Genomic DNA, 17,993 nt, shown 5'->3' on the forward strand with positions numbered 1-17,993 from the left:
TGGGCTTCTCAATCCATGGGATATTCCAGGCAAGAGTACTGGAGTGGGTTGCCATTTCCTTCTCCAGGGCTACTTTTTGGGTGTAGGCCAAAAGACATAAGAGCTTACAGGGGCTTCCCTGGTGGCTCAATGGATAAGAATCCACCTGTGAATGCAGGGAACACAAGTTCAGTCCCTGGTCCTGGAAGATCCCACACGCTGTGGGGCGACTGAGTCCCTGTGTCACAACCGCTGAGCCCAAGCACTGCAACTACCGAAACCCGCGTGCCCTAGAGCCCGCACTCTGCAACAAGAGGAGCCGCTGCGATGAGAAGGCCACGCACCACAATGAAGAGTAGCCCCGCTCACCGCAACCAGAGCAAGCCCGTGTGCAGCAGCAAAGACCAGTGCAAAGGAAACTAAATGAATAAATAATTAAAAATTTAAAAAAAGATCTTACAGGAATTTTAAGCATATTTGTTGGTTAGTTGATACACTCACTATGCTAATTAAGTCTTTTTGTCATGTCATGGGCAAAAACTTACAAGCTGTTAATTCTGTTATAGGTCAGATGTTCGTCTTCACTATATCAAAGATAAGACCAAGACTCTGTAGATTGCAATCACTGTGTGCCTCGTAGGGTCTCTATTTATTTATTTGCTGAGTTAGTTCCTTTTTCCTGCCCATCTCTCCTCTGCTGGAACTGAAGACCTGTGTGCGACACATCCCAGGCTGGCAAGAGCCAGCCACCTTCTTGTTAGGCTCTCCAGTGAGGGACTCTGATGAAGATCGGAAGGGGGTTGGGGGCAGGAGTCGTGTGTTCTGAGCTTCTGACGTTGTGGCAGCAGTGGGTAGAGGAGACCCACAGCACAGCCGAGGCTTCATGTCTTGGTCCTTGGTCCTTTGGTTCCTGTTTAGGTAGCTCGGTTTTGACAACACCTGCACCCATGGGATGGGCAAGACCGTTTCGTTTTCAACTCCAGTTTGAGAGGCAGTATTATCTTCTGTAGTTATCAATCCTTGTGGATCCTTTATGCTCCCTTATTCCTCTTCCAGACTTTCACCTTCATTATGAACTCCTGCATGAAATTCGCTCTGCTCAATATGCCTAAAAGGTTTTCTATTTCTTAACTGGACACTAACAGACACCCAGTGGGTGCTGAGGTTGGGCAGTGGGAGTATTTGCCCTTGGTGTGGGCATACAGAGATTCTGTGCCTGTGGAGCGTTTGAAAGTGATGGGTAGAAGTGAACCTGCCCTGGAACCTACTTTTCTAAATCACATAAAGTACACCTCCCTGAAGAGATAGATATAGGTATAGGTTCAAGAGCTGTTCAATGTTCCTTTGCCCTGGAGCAGATCACTCCCAGCACCCTATCCTTGAAACTCTCCCAACTTCATGCAGTCATTTAGGCACCCAGGCTTTACCACTGAAGCATCTGATAGAGCCTTAGGATTCTCCTGGATCTTGGAGTTTGGTGGCAGATGAGGGAATAAGGAGGGGCGCTTTCTGGGAAAGGCCTGGAAGAGATGTTTCTCATGACCCCCACATTCCACTGGCCTGAACTCAGTGACATGGCACCATCCCGGGGAAAGAAGATCAGCCATGTGTCCTGGCTGCAGAGGAGAATGGCTTGGTAAATAGCTCTCTGATATCTGTTTTTTAATATCCTTACTGTTTAGAGCATAAACTATTTTGTAAACTGTTGATAGTCAAAGCTATGGTTTTTCCAGTGGTCATGTATGGATGTGAGAGTTGGACAATAAAGAAGGCTGAGCACCAAAGAATTGATGCTTTTGAACTGTGGTGTTGGAGAAGACTCTTGAGAGTCCCTTGGACTGCAAGGAGATCCAACCAGTCCATCCTAAAGGAGATAAGTCCTGAATATTCATTGGAAGGACTGATGCTGAGGCTGAAGCTCCAAAACTTTGGCCACCTGATGCGAAGAACTGACTCATTGGAAAAGACCCTGATGCTGGGAAAGATTGAAGGCAGGAGGAGAAGGGGACGACAGAGGATGAGATGGTTCGATGGCATCACCGACTCAAAGGACATAAATTTGAGCAAGCTCCAGGAGATGGTGATGGACAGGGAGGCCTGATGCGCTGCAGTCCATGGGGCCACAAAGTCGGACATGACTGAGCGAGTGAGCAACAACGAAAGAGCATAAACTATTTTGTAAATTGTTGATCCTGGTAGGCAAACACTATATTTAATTTCTTTATTCCTTTTTAGAGAAATGACTTTAAAAATTATTATTATGTTTAAAATTTGTTGACCATGCCCTGCACCATGAGAGATCCTAGTTCCCCAACCAGGGATGGAACTCACACCCCCTTGGCTTAGAAGATTGGAGTCTTAACCACAGGACCATAAAAGTCCCTATGTTTCATTTCTAATCCCATCACCCTCAGGAAGACCCGTTAACAAAAGCACATTTTTTTTTCAACACCTTTTTTGAGATGTAACTCACACATCATAGAATGCGTGCATTTAAAATGTACCCTTCAATGGTTTTTAGTATATTCAGAGTCATGCAATCATCCCCACAGTCCATTGTAGAACATTTTCATCACCCCCAAAAAGAACCCTGCAGACAGCAGTCATTCCCCACTTCCATGACCCCTTCAGCCTTAGGCAGTAAGTAAGTAATCAACTTCCTGGGCTTCCCAGGTGACTCAGTGGTAAAGAATCTGTCTACCAGTGCAGGAGACACAGGAGATGTGGGTTCAGTCCTTGGGTCAGGAAGATCCTCTGGAAAAGGAAATGGCAACCTGCTCCAGTATTCTTGCTTGGAAAATCCCACGGACAGAGGAGCCTGGCACACTATAGTCATGGGGTCTCAAAGAGTCAGACATGAATGAGCAACCGAGCACACACACGCACGCAATCAACTTTCTGTTTCCCTTCTCTCTTCATGTTGCTGTTGAAAGGTCTGATGTGAGTTCTACTTATTTTGTGGGAAACATGTAGGTTTTTCTTTTCAACCCTGAATTTCTGAAATTTATTCATGGAAACTAGGATTTATTAAGACGTGAGTCTTTTCCATCCATCTTAGTCCTCACTGAGCCCTGTTAGTCAGAAACTCATAAAGCACATTTATTTCTATTACCATTCCCAGTCAATTGCCATCCAGTTTGTGCATTTTTCTTTACTGAAATATTGTTGATTTATAATGTTGTGTTTGTTTGAGGTGTACAGAAAAGTGATTCAGATCTGTATCTATCTATCTATCTCAGATGATTTTTGATGCTGTTCATGCATTTTGTGAGAAGTAGTTTAACTTGAGTGTTAACTTCCAGGAGATATAATATTTGCTTAAGTCCAAGACATGTGTTAGACATATAGCAAGAATGATGCGTTTCTGCCTGGACAGATGTCACTGTCCTATCTCCAACTCTAGGCAGTCAGAGTCCTACAGAGTGTAGTTAGAAGGAAAAATAGGAGAAACGGTTCCACGAGGTGTTTTCTGTATGTTTACCTTGCCATAAATCTTAGACATGACACTCATGATTCCAACCACCTCACTGGTCTCTAGGATTCCTGTTTCCACCAGAATTTGTTAGCAGTGCATTTTACGCAGGAATTTAGCTCTTGTGTACCTACTATCTGCTCTCCATTCCTTATCCGCATAGTGCAGAGGCTATATGTCAGGTAATGAAGACTGCAGTTTGCACAAGACCACCCTTTTCCACTGTAGCGTGACAGGTCAGTGCTGGGGACAGACACTTAAAAAAAAATATTTAGGAAGTATTTGATGATTCATTGATTTTTAAAGGATTGTGTGTGTTTGTGTGTGTGTTTTTTAACCAAGTGATTAGAGGTTTTCCTATGATCATTCTGTTCTTGGTTTTCTGTTTGATTCCACGGTGGTCAGAAAGCATACTGTGTCTTTTGCTGTGGCCAAAGTCGGTTGAGTGATGTGCTGACACGGACATTCCAGAAAGCTGCTTCTGTTTGCTCCAATCTTCAGTGTTTCTTCCAACACTCCCATCTGCAGGACGTCTGGCAGTTGCTGGTGTTGTCAGCAAGGTCCTCCGTCATCCTCTTGGGCTCTGCATGGCTTTGCAGGCATTAGCCCCGCCAGCAGACATTCTTTGGTTATATCCTCGGCTGGGTGGTGTGCCTGGCAAATGCATGACTGTGTTGAATGGGTACCCTCACTCCGCTGGGACAGCTCTATGATGTCCTGGGGCGGATAGAGGCCAGAGCTGTCCGAGTGCTGAGACTGGGGCTGGGGAGAGACTTGCTTGCAGCTGGGAGCTGCCCTTGCTTGCAATCCTGAGACCACCTCCCTTCAAAGCTAAGACCAGTCTGACCAGAGAATGGCTCCCCATCGCAGGACCCCCTCTTGTGCCTCTTTCATGTACACATTATACAGAAGGGAAGAGTCAAAACTTCGGGGTGCTGAATCGTCCCAAGAAAGGGCCAGAGGTCTTCCTGGTGGAAGGGATGGCCCAGGAAGGAAAAGGGATGCTGGGAGGTGTGAGCAGAGGGGCAGTAACTTATCTTTGGTGAGAGGATTGTGGGGACTGGTAGAAGTAAGGGGAGCTAAGGTTCGATTTTAAAATTTCTTGTTTTGGTTTGTTCCAACGTAGTGCACGTTTTCTCCGATCTTCCTGACTTCGAAGGTCATTGTGTGAATGAGGGGATGAGTTACACTGCCACTCGAGGGACACACCTGGGGACAGTCATGCAGTTCTCTTAGGGGGCATCAAACATCTGGTGGCTCAGACAGTAAAGAATCTGCTTGTAATGCAGGAGACCCGGGTTGGACCCCTGGGTTGGGAAGATTCCCCTGGAGAACGGAGTGGCGACCCACTCTAGTATTCTTGTCTGGAGGATTCCACGGACAGAGGAGCCTGGCGGGCTACGGTCCTTGGGGTTGCAAAGAGTCAGTCAGGACTGAGTGACTTACAGTCACTCAAACATCTCAGGAATTAGGCTAAATAATATTTTTGTGAACTCATGTTAAAAGTTAAGATTAGTGCCACATATCAGATTTTAAAATCAAGACAGAATTCACCCTGGCTTTGCCTGAGTTGCCTCTCTCACTGGCTCTGCTCCCAGCCCTGCACACTTGGGGCAGAGACAGGGAAAGCTGAGAAAGTTGCCCCCCATGGCCAGCAGGGTTCAGAATGAAGATGAAGACCGACACAGGTCAGGGAACTTGGGTATGACCCAACCACCTGAAACTCCCCTCTAGTTCTTGGGGAGGTGGGGATGAGGAGGGGAGGAAAACCCAATTAATGTTGGGTAGAAACGGTAAGGGACAAAGTGCCTTTCAAATACCTCCATCCTTCACCCTAGAGTTATTTAATGATTAATTCTGTGTGTGTGTTATATGTGAAGCTCTCTAAAGTCTCCATTTGAATCAGATAACAAAAAAGATATGCGGATACTTTATTGAAATGAAAACATATTTGAGGTTTCAACAATTGTCTTGCAGTGTGTAGATTAAAAGACAAAAAGACAGACAGCTTGTGGTATATACTCATCGCCAGTTGACATTTCTGAGCCAAAGGTCTTGTAGAAAGTTAGAATATTTTACAGAATACACTGTTGTAAATGGTTTGCTGAAAAACAACAAAAAAATCACTTAGATTTTCAGCTCCCTCTTGCAAAATAAAATCTTGCACAATAAATGTTTCTTCTCATTGTTATCTTGAATGCGTTCACACACATCTGACATCCAAGAGAATTAGTAACGGAAATTAAATCAGAATGATCCCATTTATCCTATCATTCAGGAGACATTTATTAATGCCAAAGAAGTGCTGGTGCTTCCAGATCTTTTCCCCACCAGAGATCCCTTGAGTAAGTTCTTTTCTGCACATTTCTTGCTGTAATAACTTATCTATAATGATGCTACATATATTATCAGTTTTCCATAGAATCGTGACAATCTCAGCTCCAATACAAGGACCCGAGACATTTTTGAATTCCTGTGCAGACTTTCTGTCAGAAATATAAAAAATAGCCTGGACCTTTATCTTTGACTTTGTAGCCTGCAGAATCTCGAGACTGTGACTCAGAAAGATCCATCTGAGCTAGGCTTTTCAAGAAGAAAAGTCTAGCATCCTTCATTGTAAGGATCATAGTAAAGGATGTAATTTAAATTACATAGTAAATTATGTAATTTAACATTTTCACTATTTCAAATATACCTAACACCATATTCACTCTGCAGTCAGTACGACCAATCTCCAGACTGTCCTCAGGTTGCAAAATGAAACTAAATACCTGTTAAATAACTCCCATTTTTCCTCAATATCTGACTTCTGAAAACCACTATTCCACCCTGTGTTTTTATGAGATTGGCTACTCCTGAAACCCCGTATAAGAGTTAGGCTACCTTTGTCTTTTCGTGACTGGTTATTTCACTGATCATAATGTGTGTGTGTGTGCCTCTGTGCCTACTGGGGAAATGAGGGTTAGGTAGACCTTTCGCTTTTCCCTCTTTTGTCTTTTAAATTTATTATTCACTAAAGATTTCAGAACTGTAGCTTTGGATGTCTTTCTTGATGTCAAAATCATCAGACTCACCACACAGTGAAATAGACAGAAATAAAGCACATTCATCACTTGCTTTGCCGTAAAGAATAACAAATGCAGAGTCTATTTGTCCCTGTCCCTTGGTTATAAAAGCACATCAGAAGAAACTGAAATTACCATCATCTGCTCGAAATTGGCCAGAGTTTCATTTGACTGCTGGAGAAAACATTGCTTGAATTCATCTACAACGTTTTCCTCAGTTTTACTCTGTGTGAACGCTTGAATATAGTCTCTATATTCTTCCTTGGACACAGTGGGATCAATTGTTTTTTCAATCACATTCTCAAGAAGAGAGCAGCCAGAACCTGGGAAGAAAGAAGGCAAACACGGGCTCTGTTATGGATGCAGGAACATCTTTGAGGGGCAGAACCATGATGGTTGTCATTCTTTTACATCCCTGTAGAGATGTCTATTCAGAAAGATTATGGTGAATGGTCTTCAGTTCTCAATTCTCTGAGAGTAAACTTGGGATCTGGGATTTCTCTAAGACCTAAAACACCTGTGCTTCCTCTTGCTAGCCTCTAGAAGCCAAACCTTATGTAACCTTGACTAAGGAGGGCATTGAGGAAGTGAGACACTCTGACTCAGGGCAACATATTAAACTTTATCTGGTCTTTCTTCGTTCAAAGTCATATGATGCTTCACCATTATCATTCTGAGTAACAAGCAAGATTTCCCAGGATTGTACATGTACTGGTTCTAGAATATTGTCCATTAGCTCTGTTGATGCTAGTGATTTTCTGAAACAAACAAACAAAATAATGTATAAATGAAATTCTTGTTTGTGAAGAGATCTGTTGTGGCGACCTCAGTTGGGTAGAAGAAAGAGCTCTGGAACTGGATTAGAGAGAACTGGCTTTTATTCTTGGGTCTGTAATGTTTTATTTAGCTGACCTTGAGCCTGTCACCTTGAACACATCTGCAAGTACTTGGGGAACAAACGAGGCAGAGGTATTTAAAGAGCTCTGTAGGACTTCTTTGGTGGCACAGCGGATAAGAATCCGCCTGCCAATGTGGGGGATGTGATCCCTGGTTGGGGAAGATTCTGCATGCCTTAGGGCAGCTAACCCTGCATGCTATAGCTGCTGTGCCCACGCTCCAGAGCCCTTGCAGCAAGAGAAGTCATCGCAATGAGAAGCCCTTGCACCCTAGTGAAGAATTGCCCCCACTCACCACAACTAGAGAAAGCCTGGGAAAAGTAAAGAAGACCTAGTACAACCAAGAATAAATAAACAAAAGTGAAAAAAAAAGAAAAGACCTTTGCAAGTTGAATAAAGTAAACTATGTCTGTGACTTATTACCGAAGACTAGACTAGCTGCCAGGGCATTATTCTCTAGCTGGCTCTTTACTGGGGAAGGAGACCTCCAAGGAGGTGTGAACTCCCCTCTTCAGCCAACATTGAGCAAGGAGGGATTGGGAGGAAGGGCATTCCGGAAGGGCTCAACTGTGAAAACTTGTGAAGAGCTGGGGCTCCCAGCTGGGTGCAGGACCCTGGGCCACCCACTGCAGCCTGAGCTTTATACCTTCTGGTAGATTTCCTGTTTCTTTTCATATTTAAGGAGACTCCAAGAGTGCCTCTTTCAGGAAACTCATCTGGTATAAAATCAGGAATCATCAGAGCATCTCTTCCCCTTGCCCTGCTGAAATGCCTAATTCTAATAGTCAGTCACTAGCCTCGTCCCGATTTCATGGCACCTGTGACGATGGTGGGATGCCCTGATGTCGTGAGACACTATGTGCAGACCCAGGGCAGAGGCAAAGCCCACAAAGGGCCTTCTTTCAGAGGTTCTGGAATGAGTGATGATGCTTAGGTCTCTGGTGGGCAGGCCTGTCCTGTACTGGTGCTTGGGGAGTGGGAGCTCTTGCACAGGGAACCAGACAGCAACCTCAGCCCCACATCTGTGCACCCCGTCAGCACTCACCTGCATAGCAGCACAGGGGGAGGACCGCCAGCATGAGGACCATCACCAGCTTCATGTTGGAGGCAGCTGTTGCTGACAAGTCAGTCTAACGTGTCAGAGAAGAAGGAGCTCACTTTAAAGGTGAGCGCCCAGAATGCCTCCTTTTATTCTCCAGGTCACCACGCTAATCCTTCCCACAAACGAGGAAATGAGTCACAGGATAAACCTGGCATGGGACCAGGAAACAACAGCAAGAACCAACAAGAACCCAGGCAGTCTGTTTTTCTGTTGGTAGAAAACTGAGGAGACAGAGTCTTTGGGACCCTAAACAATTTCAAAACTGCCATCATGATATATGACTTTCAGTTGAGGTCAGTTCAGCCACTCAGCCATGTCCGACTATTTGCGACCCCATGGGCTGCAGCACGCCAGGCCTCACTGTCTATCACCTACTCCCAGAGCTTACTCAAACTCATGTCCATTGAGTCAGTGATGCCATCCAACCATCTCATCCTCTGTTGTCCCCTTCTCCTCCTGCCTTCAATCTTTCCCAGCATCAGAGTCTTTTCCAATGAGTAAGTTCTTCGCATCAGGTAGCCAAAGTATTGGAGTTTCAGCTTCAGCATCAGTCCTTCAAATGAATATTCAGGACTGATTTCCTTTAGGATGGACTGGTTGGATCTCCTTGCAGTCCAAGGGACTCTCAAGAGTCTTCTCCAACACCACAGTTCAAAAGAATCAATTTTTCGGCACTTAGCTTTCTTTATGGTCCAACTCTCACATCCAGACATGACTACTGGAAAAACCGTAGCTTTGACCAGACAGATCTTTGTTGGCAAAGTAATGTCTCTGCTTTTTAATATGCTGTCTAGGTTGGTCATAACTTTTCTTCCAAGGAGCGAGCGTCTTTCAGTTTCATGGCTGCATTTTATGACTTTAGGTAAAATGAATGCAAATCTGCTTTCTGAAGGGATCAAAGCACAGCATTGCTGTGCTTTTTTATTATTATTGTGATCATCATTATCTCTTCTTCCTCCTCCTCTCCTTCCTCCTCCTCTTGTTTCTACTCTCCTCTTCTTCAAAGTGCAAGTAGCATATGCTGTGGGTCTGTTCTGTGGGTTTACCAAGCACAAGAGCTGGGTGTGATACCACATACCTCCTCTGGGAGGCAGAGTCCTCTTGTCTATAGAAGCTTTTTTCAGTAAGGTGTTTTAAATTTGGGAAGTTAAAAATTAAAAAAACTAAAAATCTGCAAGGAGATCAAACCAGTCAATCATAAAGGAAATCAGTCCTGAATATTCATTGGAAGGACTGATGCAAAGAACTGACTCATTGGAAAAGACCTTGATGCTGGGAAAGATTGAAGACAGGAGGAGAAGGGGATGACAGAGGATGAGATGGTTGCATGGCATCACCGTCTGGTTGGACATGGGTTTGAGCAAGCTGTGGGAGTTGGTGATGGACAAGGAAGCCTGGCGTGCTGCAGTCCATGGGATCGCAAAGAGTTGGACACGGCCGAGAGACTGAACCAAACTGAAAAATTAAAGATGCCTCACCTCTGTGACGTTTGTTTCATCAAAGCCTATCTCACTTAGTTCATGCAGTTTCATCAATTTATTCTCTTATAAATCTATGAATGAATTTTCATCTACTTTTTGTTAGGTTTTTAGGGTTTTTCTTCCACTGACACAAAGGATGTTGTGAAGGAGAAAAGCTGATTGCTTAGGCGAGGCAAAGCTGAATGGTGGAATGGCGATGGGATCTGGGTTCATACAGATGTGGATTTGAAGCATGGATGCAACATCTAATCATGAAGTGTCCTTGGACAAACTCATGGTCATTCTGAGCTTCCTTTTCCTCACTGCTAAAAGGGGAATAAATGATGCCATGCTTGGTTTTGTCAAGATGAGACTCTATGTAAAGAGCCTATCACAGGGCTTAAAACACGGTATCATGGATTAGTAGGAGGTTCATTCATCCACCCACCCATCCATTCATCTATGCATCCATCCAACCACCCATTCATCTATCCATCCACCCATTCAACTGTCCATCCACTTCATTTATCTATCCATCCACCCGTTCATCTTTCCATCCATCCATCCATCCATCCATTCATCATTCAGCAATATCAGGAGCTTCTACTATGACTGGGCCCTTTGCTATGTGTCACACATTCATTCGCAGGGATAAGTTAGACCCGGACCTTGCCCTTGTGGTGCTTACGGGGCAGGCAACAGACAAGCCTTCAACTGAATGAGTGATATAAAGCAATGGCTCTAAAGACTAAACAACCACTAAGGACAGCATCCTGTAGGGAGGTCCAGGCAAGTTGTAGGAAGAAAGCCTTTTAAGCTTGGATGAGTGGACAATGATATCCAAGGGAAGTTCTGGGAAAAGTGTTCTATGCAGAGGGAACAGCAAGTACAGGGGCCCCTAGGAGCAGATTGTACTTGTCATGACAAGGAAAGCAGGGAAAGTGTATCTCTTGGTGTCACAGAGGGGACAGGATAGCCTCATAAGAGAGAACCCACACCAGTTGAAATAGGGGTGATAGAAAGGGAATAGGAACAAGGGGAACAAGGTCAGCTTAGGTTTAAGGACTAGAGAGTCAGAGAAAAGAGTCAATAGTTAACTACCCATGAATGTGTTATTTGCTCTCTGGGTTATTTGGGACTCATCCCTTTCCATCATCCAGCTGGAGCATAAACTGCCAAGAACACTACTGATTTAGCAAGAGGTGAGAAATAAGGAAGAAGGCTATGTTCTTACATATGTATTTTCCCCCAGTAGACCTTTGCTGGAGATCTGCCTTCCAAAGGCACGTGAAGGACATTGGTAATGAAATAGGAGATGGTATCCCTGACCAGGACTTAATGGAGACTCCACCTGGTCACCCAGTTTTTGGGACCTGCCTGTTACCTGCAGGGACCCTGGACGCCCTCAGAGGTTTATTACTCTGAAACAAATCCCACATCATGTATGTGGTACCCACAATAAAGAGGGGTGTTCTCCATAGCAAAGGATGATTGTTTTTAGGTGAATCAAATAACAGCTCACCTTGCAAAAGACTACTTTGCAAGCCAGCATTTACAAGGAGAAATAGAAGAAACCAAAAGGTCAAGATGCTTGGGTTGTTGGCTTGATTTTGTTCTCTTTCCCAAAGGTCCCGAAGGGGACTCAGGTCCCCAAATTAAGTCCTGACACTGGAGGAGTGAGGGACCTTCATTTTCTGTGTGTGAGTGACATTTATTGACCATCTGCTATGATAAACCCCAGTGTAGAGGTGAATTATTCACAGATTTTACCCTGGCTGCAGGAGACACAGGAGATGCGGGTTCGATTCTTGGGTCAGGAAGATCCCCTGGAGGAGGGCATGGCAATCCATTCTAGTATTCTTGCCTGGGAAATCCCATGGACTGAGGAGCCTGGTGGGCTATAGTCCAAGGGTCACAGAATCAGACACGACTGAGCGATTAACACACTTTTCCCCTGACTGCCTTGTGTTTGGGGGAAGAAAGCATTTGGTAAGGCAGTATTATATTTGGTCTGGTCTTGAGCTCATAGAAGACCTGAGATATGTTCACACTCATATTTTGGTCATTAGAGGCCATGGCATATTTAATGTAAATAATAACATTTAGTGACAACCGTTTTGTCCCCCCTCAGGGATTCATCCATTGGCCCAAAAGTGTACTAAAGTTATTTTGAAGTTGGTGTATGTGTGCTCTATGCTCAGCTGTGTCTGACCCTTACGACCCCAAGGACTGTAGCCTGCCACGCTCCCCTGTCCATGGGATTCTCCAGGCAAGAATACTGGAGTGGGTTGTCATACCCTACTCCAGGGGATGTTCCTGACCCAGGGATTAAACCCACATCTCTTATGTCTCCTGCATTGGCAGGTGGATTCTTTACCACTGCACCACGTTTTGAAATTTAGATGATCATCAAGTTTGTTTTTTTTTTTTTGAATTGTAAGTGACCCAGATGAATCAACTCCACAATATTCTGGGGACAAGATAACACCCCTATTTCTTTATTTTCATTCCTTTGGTAAAACTGGTTCTGCCTCTCACCTCCAGGGCTGTGGGAACATTAACCCGGGGCATGTTCTTTGGAGGTGAGTCTCTTCTTCCTTAAGATCATGCCAAAGTCTAAAAGTCTTGAGAACTAAAATATCACCTGTCATGTCAGTAAACAAGGATGTTTTTCTGGTGGAGAGGCACTTACCCAGCCAAGAAACTTCAGGAGAGGCCCTGGTTTGGGAGACATTTTTGTCATCAGTGAGTTGTCTGTTGTTCAAATCATCAGGCCTTTCCTAGACTGGATGCCCCCCTTGGCTTGGGCTCAGCCCACTGTCGGGATTTCACAGCTGTGCCTCTGTGCACGATGGAAATAGCCTTGAGAATGTTGTGTGGTCCTAGTCTGTTACAACACGTAAGTGCTTAGAATAGGACTGGGCACAGAGCAGGAACAGCCTACATGTCAGCTGCTAGCGATTAATTTTATAAAGTTGAAATGCATTATGATAAACTTGGAAAGACTACTAGGACCTTTAGAGACTACTGAACTCTTTGCTTCAACTTTACCTTCTCTAAAATACCCAAGGAAGCATTATGGTTAGATCCGAGGTGAAAGGTAATGAGTTTGAAAATAAAGCATTGTACCCTTTTTAATTGGACTTCCCTGGTTGCTCAGTGGTAAAGAACCTGCCCGCTAATGCAGGACATGTGGGTTCAATCCCGGGGTCAGGAAGATTCCCTGGAGAAGGACATGGCAACCCACCCTAGTATTCTTGCCTGGGAAATTTCAGGAACAAAGGAGCCTGGTGGGCTACAGTCCATGCGTGTCACAAAAGAGTACGATCTGACTTAGCAACTAATTAACTACAATCCTTTTTACTTTTTTATTTGGCGCACCGGGTCTTAGTTGCGGCACATAGAATATTTAGTTGGGGCATGTGGGATCTACTTCCCTGATCAGGGATCGAGCCTGGTCTGCCTGCATTGGGAACACATTCTTAGCCACTGGACCCACCACCAGATGGCAACCCACTCCAGTATTCTTGCCTGGAGAATCCCATGGACAGAGGAGCCTGGCAGGCTACAGTCTTTGGGGTTGCAAGAGTTGGACACGACTGAGCGACTAAGCATACCAACACCAGGGAAGTCCCTAAAGCACTCTATCTTGATTCATGTTCACTTGATATTTTTTTGATTCCTTCTTGGGAAAGTTTTAATGAGATATAACTTACATATATAACTTCTCTCACATATACTCTCTCTACATACTGTTGGCCTACTAATTTTTTCTATAGCCAGCACCAGTCTTTTTCTACTTGCTTTCAAAATTTTGTGAAACATGAATGCCAAACAATTATATAGCACTTGCTTGATACAAGGCACTAGTGGAAAGCCTCCTTTTATCTTCTTAACAACAACCTTATGAATAAGACAATGATGAAATCTACTGGCCAAATAGGCACATGAAAAGATGCTGAACATTGTAAATCATTATTAGAGAAATGCAGATCAAAATTACAATGAGATACCGCCTCACACTGATCAGAACGATCAACATGAGATAGATTTGTTAAATAACAAATTCTGGAGAGGGTGTGGAGAAAAGGGAACATTCCTACACTGTTGGTGAGAATGTAAATTAGTGTAGCCACTGTGGAGAAGCTGGACTCAAAATTGCTGGGAGAAATGTCTTAAACTCAGATATGCAGATGACACCACCCATATGGCAGAAAGCAAAGAAGAACTAAAGAGCCTCTTGATGAAAGTGAAAGAGGAGAGTGAAAAAGTTAGCTTAAAATGCAACATTCAGAAAACTAAGATCGTGGCATCCAGTCCCATCACTTCATGGCAAATAGATGGGGAAACAATGGAAACAGTGAGAGAGACTTTATTTTTGGGGGGCTCCAAAATCACTGCAGATGGTGACTGCAGCCATGAAATTAAAAGACGTTTGCTCCTTGGAAGAAAAGCTATGACCAACCTAGACCGCATATTAAAAAGCAGAGACATTACTTTGTCAACAAAGGCCCGTCTGGTCAAAGCTACGGTTTTTCCAGTGGTCATGTATGAATGTGACAGTTGAACTATAAAGAAAGCTGAGTGCCAAAGAATTTTGAACTGTGTTGCTGGAGAAGACTCTTGAGAGTCCCTTGGACTGTAAGGAGATCCAACCAGTCCATCCTAAAGGAAATTAGTACTGGATATTCATTGGAAGGAATGAATTACAGTTTTGTCTGGTTATATGCCCAGCAATGGGATTGCTAGATGATAATGCAACTCTTTTTAGTTTTTTAAGAAATCTCCATACTGTTCTCAACAGTTAGTTCAGTTCAGTTGCTCAGTCGTGTCCGACTTTGCAATCCTGTGGATTGCAGCACAACAGGCTTCCCTATCTTTCACTATCTCCCAGAGTTTGCTCAAACTCATGTGCATGGAGTCAATGATGCCACCCAATGCTTTCATCTTCTGTCATCCCCTTCTCCTCTTGCCTTCCATCTTTCCCAGCATCAGAGTCTTTCCCAATGAGTCAGCTCTTCACAGCAGGTGGCCAAAGTATTGGAGCTTCGGCTTCAGCATCAGTCCTATGCATTGTTTTACAGCATTGGACTTTATTTTCACCACCAGACTGAGTGACACTTCCACTCTAGCCCAGCCTCTTCTTTCTTTACGGAGCTGTTTCTCCTTTCTTCCTCCATAGCATATTGGACACCTACTGACTTGGAGGGCTCCTCTGGGGTCATATCTTTTTGCCTGTTCATTGTGTTCATGGGGTTCTCAAAGCAAAGTCATTACAAAGAATGAAATCATGCCATTTGTGGCAACATGGATGGACCTGGAGATTGTCATACTAAGTGAAGTGAGTCAGAGGGATTCTTGTGACCTGGACTTACACAACTGCCCCATGTCAACTCCAGGCTGACCTCTTTGGGGGTCTGACCATTTTCTTCTCCAGCCCTTTGCTCCCTATGAGCCCACCTCCCACACTGGTCTTGCCTCAGTCCATCTGAGTTGAAAATCCTTATTCATTCCTGGTGCCACATCAAGGACAGCCGCGTGTTTTCATGCCCTTTCCTGGCCCTTCAATCTATGGAGATCTCCCTTCCAAGGTGCCTTTGGCTCTCCATGGTGAGCTCTCTTTTGATCTCTGCAGAACCCTGAATCCATGGACCGTTCCTCCCTGTTCTGTTTCTTGAGGGCATGGCCGGTGCACCTCTGATCTTTGTGTGACGGGAACTATGGCAGGTGCTTAAATAATCATTGTGTCAGTGTTTTTTGAGATAGATCTTGAATTGATACAAAGACTTCATTGATGATATTACCTGCTTTTACTACTAAGTCTATTTAGAAAGAGAAGCTTATTTAAACTTGACTCTCTACTAAAGGATCAAACCCAACATTAAAAGCAGGCATTAGCCTGACATCCTGGTGCTAACACTACCTTCTTTATGCTCTGGATGAGGACTTTGGAGTCAAAATAAGAAGAGGAGAGGTCAAGAGAGAAGGAAGTTGGAACCCAAGCCATCTGAGGACTGTGTCACCTCCCTGTTTCCAAGTAAGCATTATCTTGATCCAATCTAACCTGGATCCATTCACTGACTTGGAGTGGTGAGCCGGATTTGGAAGCCGAGCCAGGATCAAGTCACCTCCAGCTATTTCTCTTTGGCTCATCCACCAAAATCTTGCACTTTACACAATTGACATTTCCAAAAACTCTGTGGTTAAGCTTTTAATCCCCATACCCATGTGAAAGCTACATGGCTACTTAGATATTTACGCCATTCTCTTCTCTATTCAGTTGGTAACTGTCCCCTCACTTCAAGGCCACTTTTTTGTTGCTAACCATTGACATCCGCAGTTGTGAACCTCTGGTCCTTAGGGACATTATAAAGGGTATATGGAAGAACTTGTATGAAGTATCCATTGCTAGAACAGTGATTCTCTCCTGTGGCTGGTATCCATGCTCCTTCCTTCAATGCTGTGGACATTTGTCAGTGTCTAGAGATGTTTTGGGTGTCTGCAGAGGGTGGGTAGTATGCTGTTTGCATCGAGTGGGTAGAGACAAGGGATGCTGCCGGACAACCTGCAATGCCTGGGGCATCTACTCAAAGAAGACTTCTTTAGTCTCAAATGACAGAAAAGCCATGGTTGAGAAATTCAAGACTAGGGAAACATCTAAGTTGTTTGCCCTTGTGATGATGGATCAATAGGTCTAGGTAGCTACCTACTCCAGGGCTGTAAGTGCAGCCCCAGAGCAGACAGATGCTGGCAGGAGCGTGGGCATCTGTGGCCTCCAGTACAGGGATGTTCAGCTTCATATCCATGGCTTTTCCCAGGCTTGTCCTCACTCCTGGGGGGATGGAGGGGGTGGGGTAGAGTTCCTTTCTCCTCTGTTATCCTCATCCACTTTGTCTTTCAAGATCCAACTAAGCCACCACCTCCCTAAACAAGTCTTTCTTCCCAGAGGATGCAAACTCTTAGGAGCTTTGTTCATCCTTGAATATCTAGAGGTTGCTCATTTCTATGATCAACTCTCATTCTCAGTGATATACCACCTACTTTTCTCCAGTTCTCACTCATGTCTTGTCACTTAATGATAATTAATTCTTTAAGGAAATTTAGTAATTCTTTCAGCAGAACACATCCAGTTTCTCCTAAGTTTGGTGTAGCATAGATTCCAAGTTAACCAGAGATAATTTCAAGCATTGTAACCAACTTTTGGGGTCAGACTTTGCTACAAACCATTTTTTTCAGCCCCCTTTCTTCTATCCAGGCTATTCTTTTCATTTGTCTTACACCTTCCTGTGCTTTTCAGAATTTTTGTTTAAAGTAACAATATAGGAGGATTGTTCAAAAAAGAAAATATTGAAAAACAGTTTTCACAGAATAGAGAGCCCAGGAAAAAACCCACACTCCTATGATCAATTCATCTTCAACAAAGGAGGGAAGAATATACGATGGAGAAGAGACAATTTCTTCAGCAAGTGGTGCTGGGGAAGCTGGATAGCTGTATGTAAATTGACAAAGTTAGAGCACATCCTTACCCTATCCAGAAAAATAAACTCAAAATGGCTTAAAGGTTAAATATAGACATGACACCATGAAATTCCTAGATGAGAACACAGGCATAGCAATCTCTGACATAAATCATAGCAATGTCTTCTCAGCTCATCTCCCAAGGCAAGAGGAATAAAAGTGAAGTAAACTAATGGGGGAGCTTCTCTGGTTGCTCGGTGATAAAGAATCTGCCTGCCGATGCAGGAGGTGCAAGTTCGATCCCTGGGTCAGGAAGATCCCCTGGAGAAGGGAAGGGCAACCCACTTCAATATTCTTGCCTGGGAAAATCCCATGGACAGAGGAGCCTGGTGGGCTACAGTCCACGGTGTTGCAAAAGTGTTGGTCAGATACAATTTAGGGACTCAACAATAACAAAACTAATGGGACCTAATTAAACTTAAAAGCTTTTGCACAGCAAAGGAAACCATAAACTAAATTAAAAAAGAGTCTATGGATTGGGAGAAAATATTTGTGAACAGT

At 44.1% G+C, this 17,993-nt stretch overlaps 1 protein-coding gene across 1 annotated transcript; it reads right to left on the reverse strand.

Annotated features, from left to right (window-relative positions):
- Positions 1 to 5,367: 5,367 nt before the first annotated feature.
- SCGB2A2 (secretoglobin family 2A member 2) lies at positions 5,368 to 8,595 on the reverse strand. Its single transcript, XM_043919595.1, has 3 exons — positions 8,458 to 8,595; positions 6,652 to 6,839; positions 5,368 to 5,555 (listed from the first exon to the last, which is right to left on the reverse strand). The coding sequence occupies exons 1-3, from the start codon at positions 8,510 to 8,512 to the stop codon at positions 5,517 to 5,519; spliced, it is 282 nt and encodes a 93-aa protein (XP_043775530.1). The 5' UTR covers positions 8,513 to 8,595; the 3' UTR covers positions 5,368 to 5,516.
- Positions 8,596 to 17,993: the final 9,398 nt, after the last annotated feature.

This window comes from Cervus elaphus, chromosome 2 (genome assembly GCF_910594005.1).
Source record: "Cervus elaphus chromosome 2, mCerEla1.1, whole genome shotgun sequence".
NCBI classification, from domain to species: Eukaryota; Metazoa; Chordata; class Mammalia; order Artiodactyla; family Cervidae; genus Cervus; species Cervus elaphus.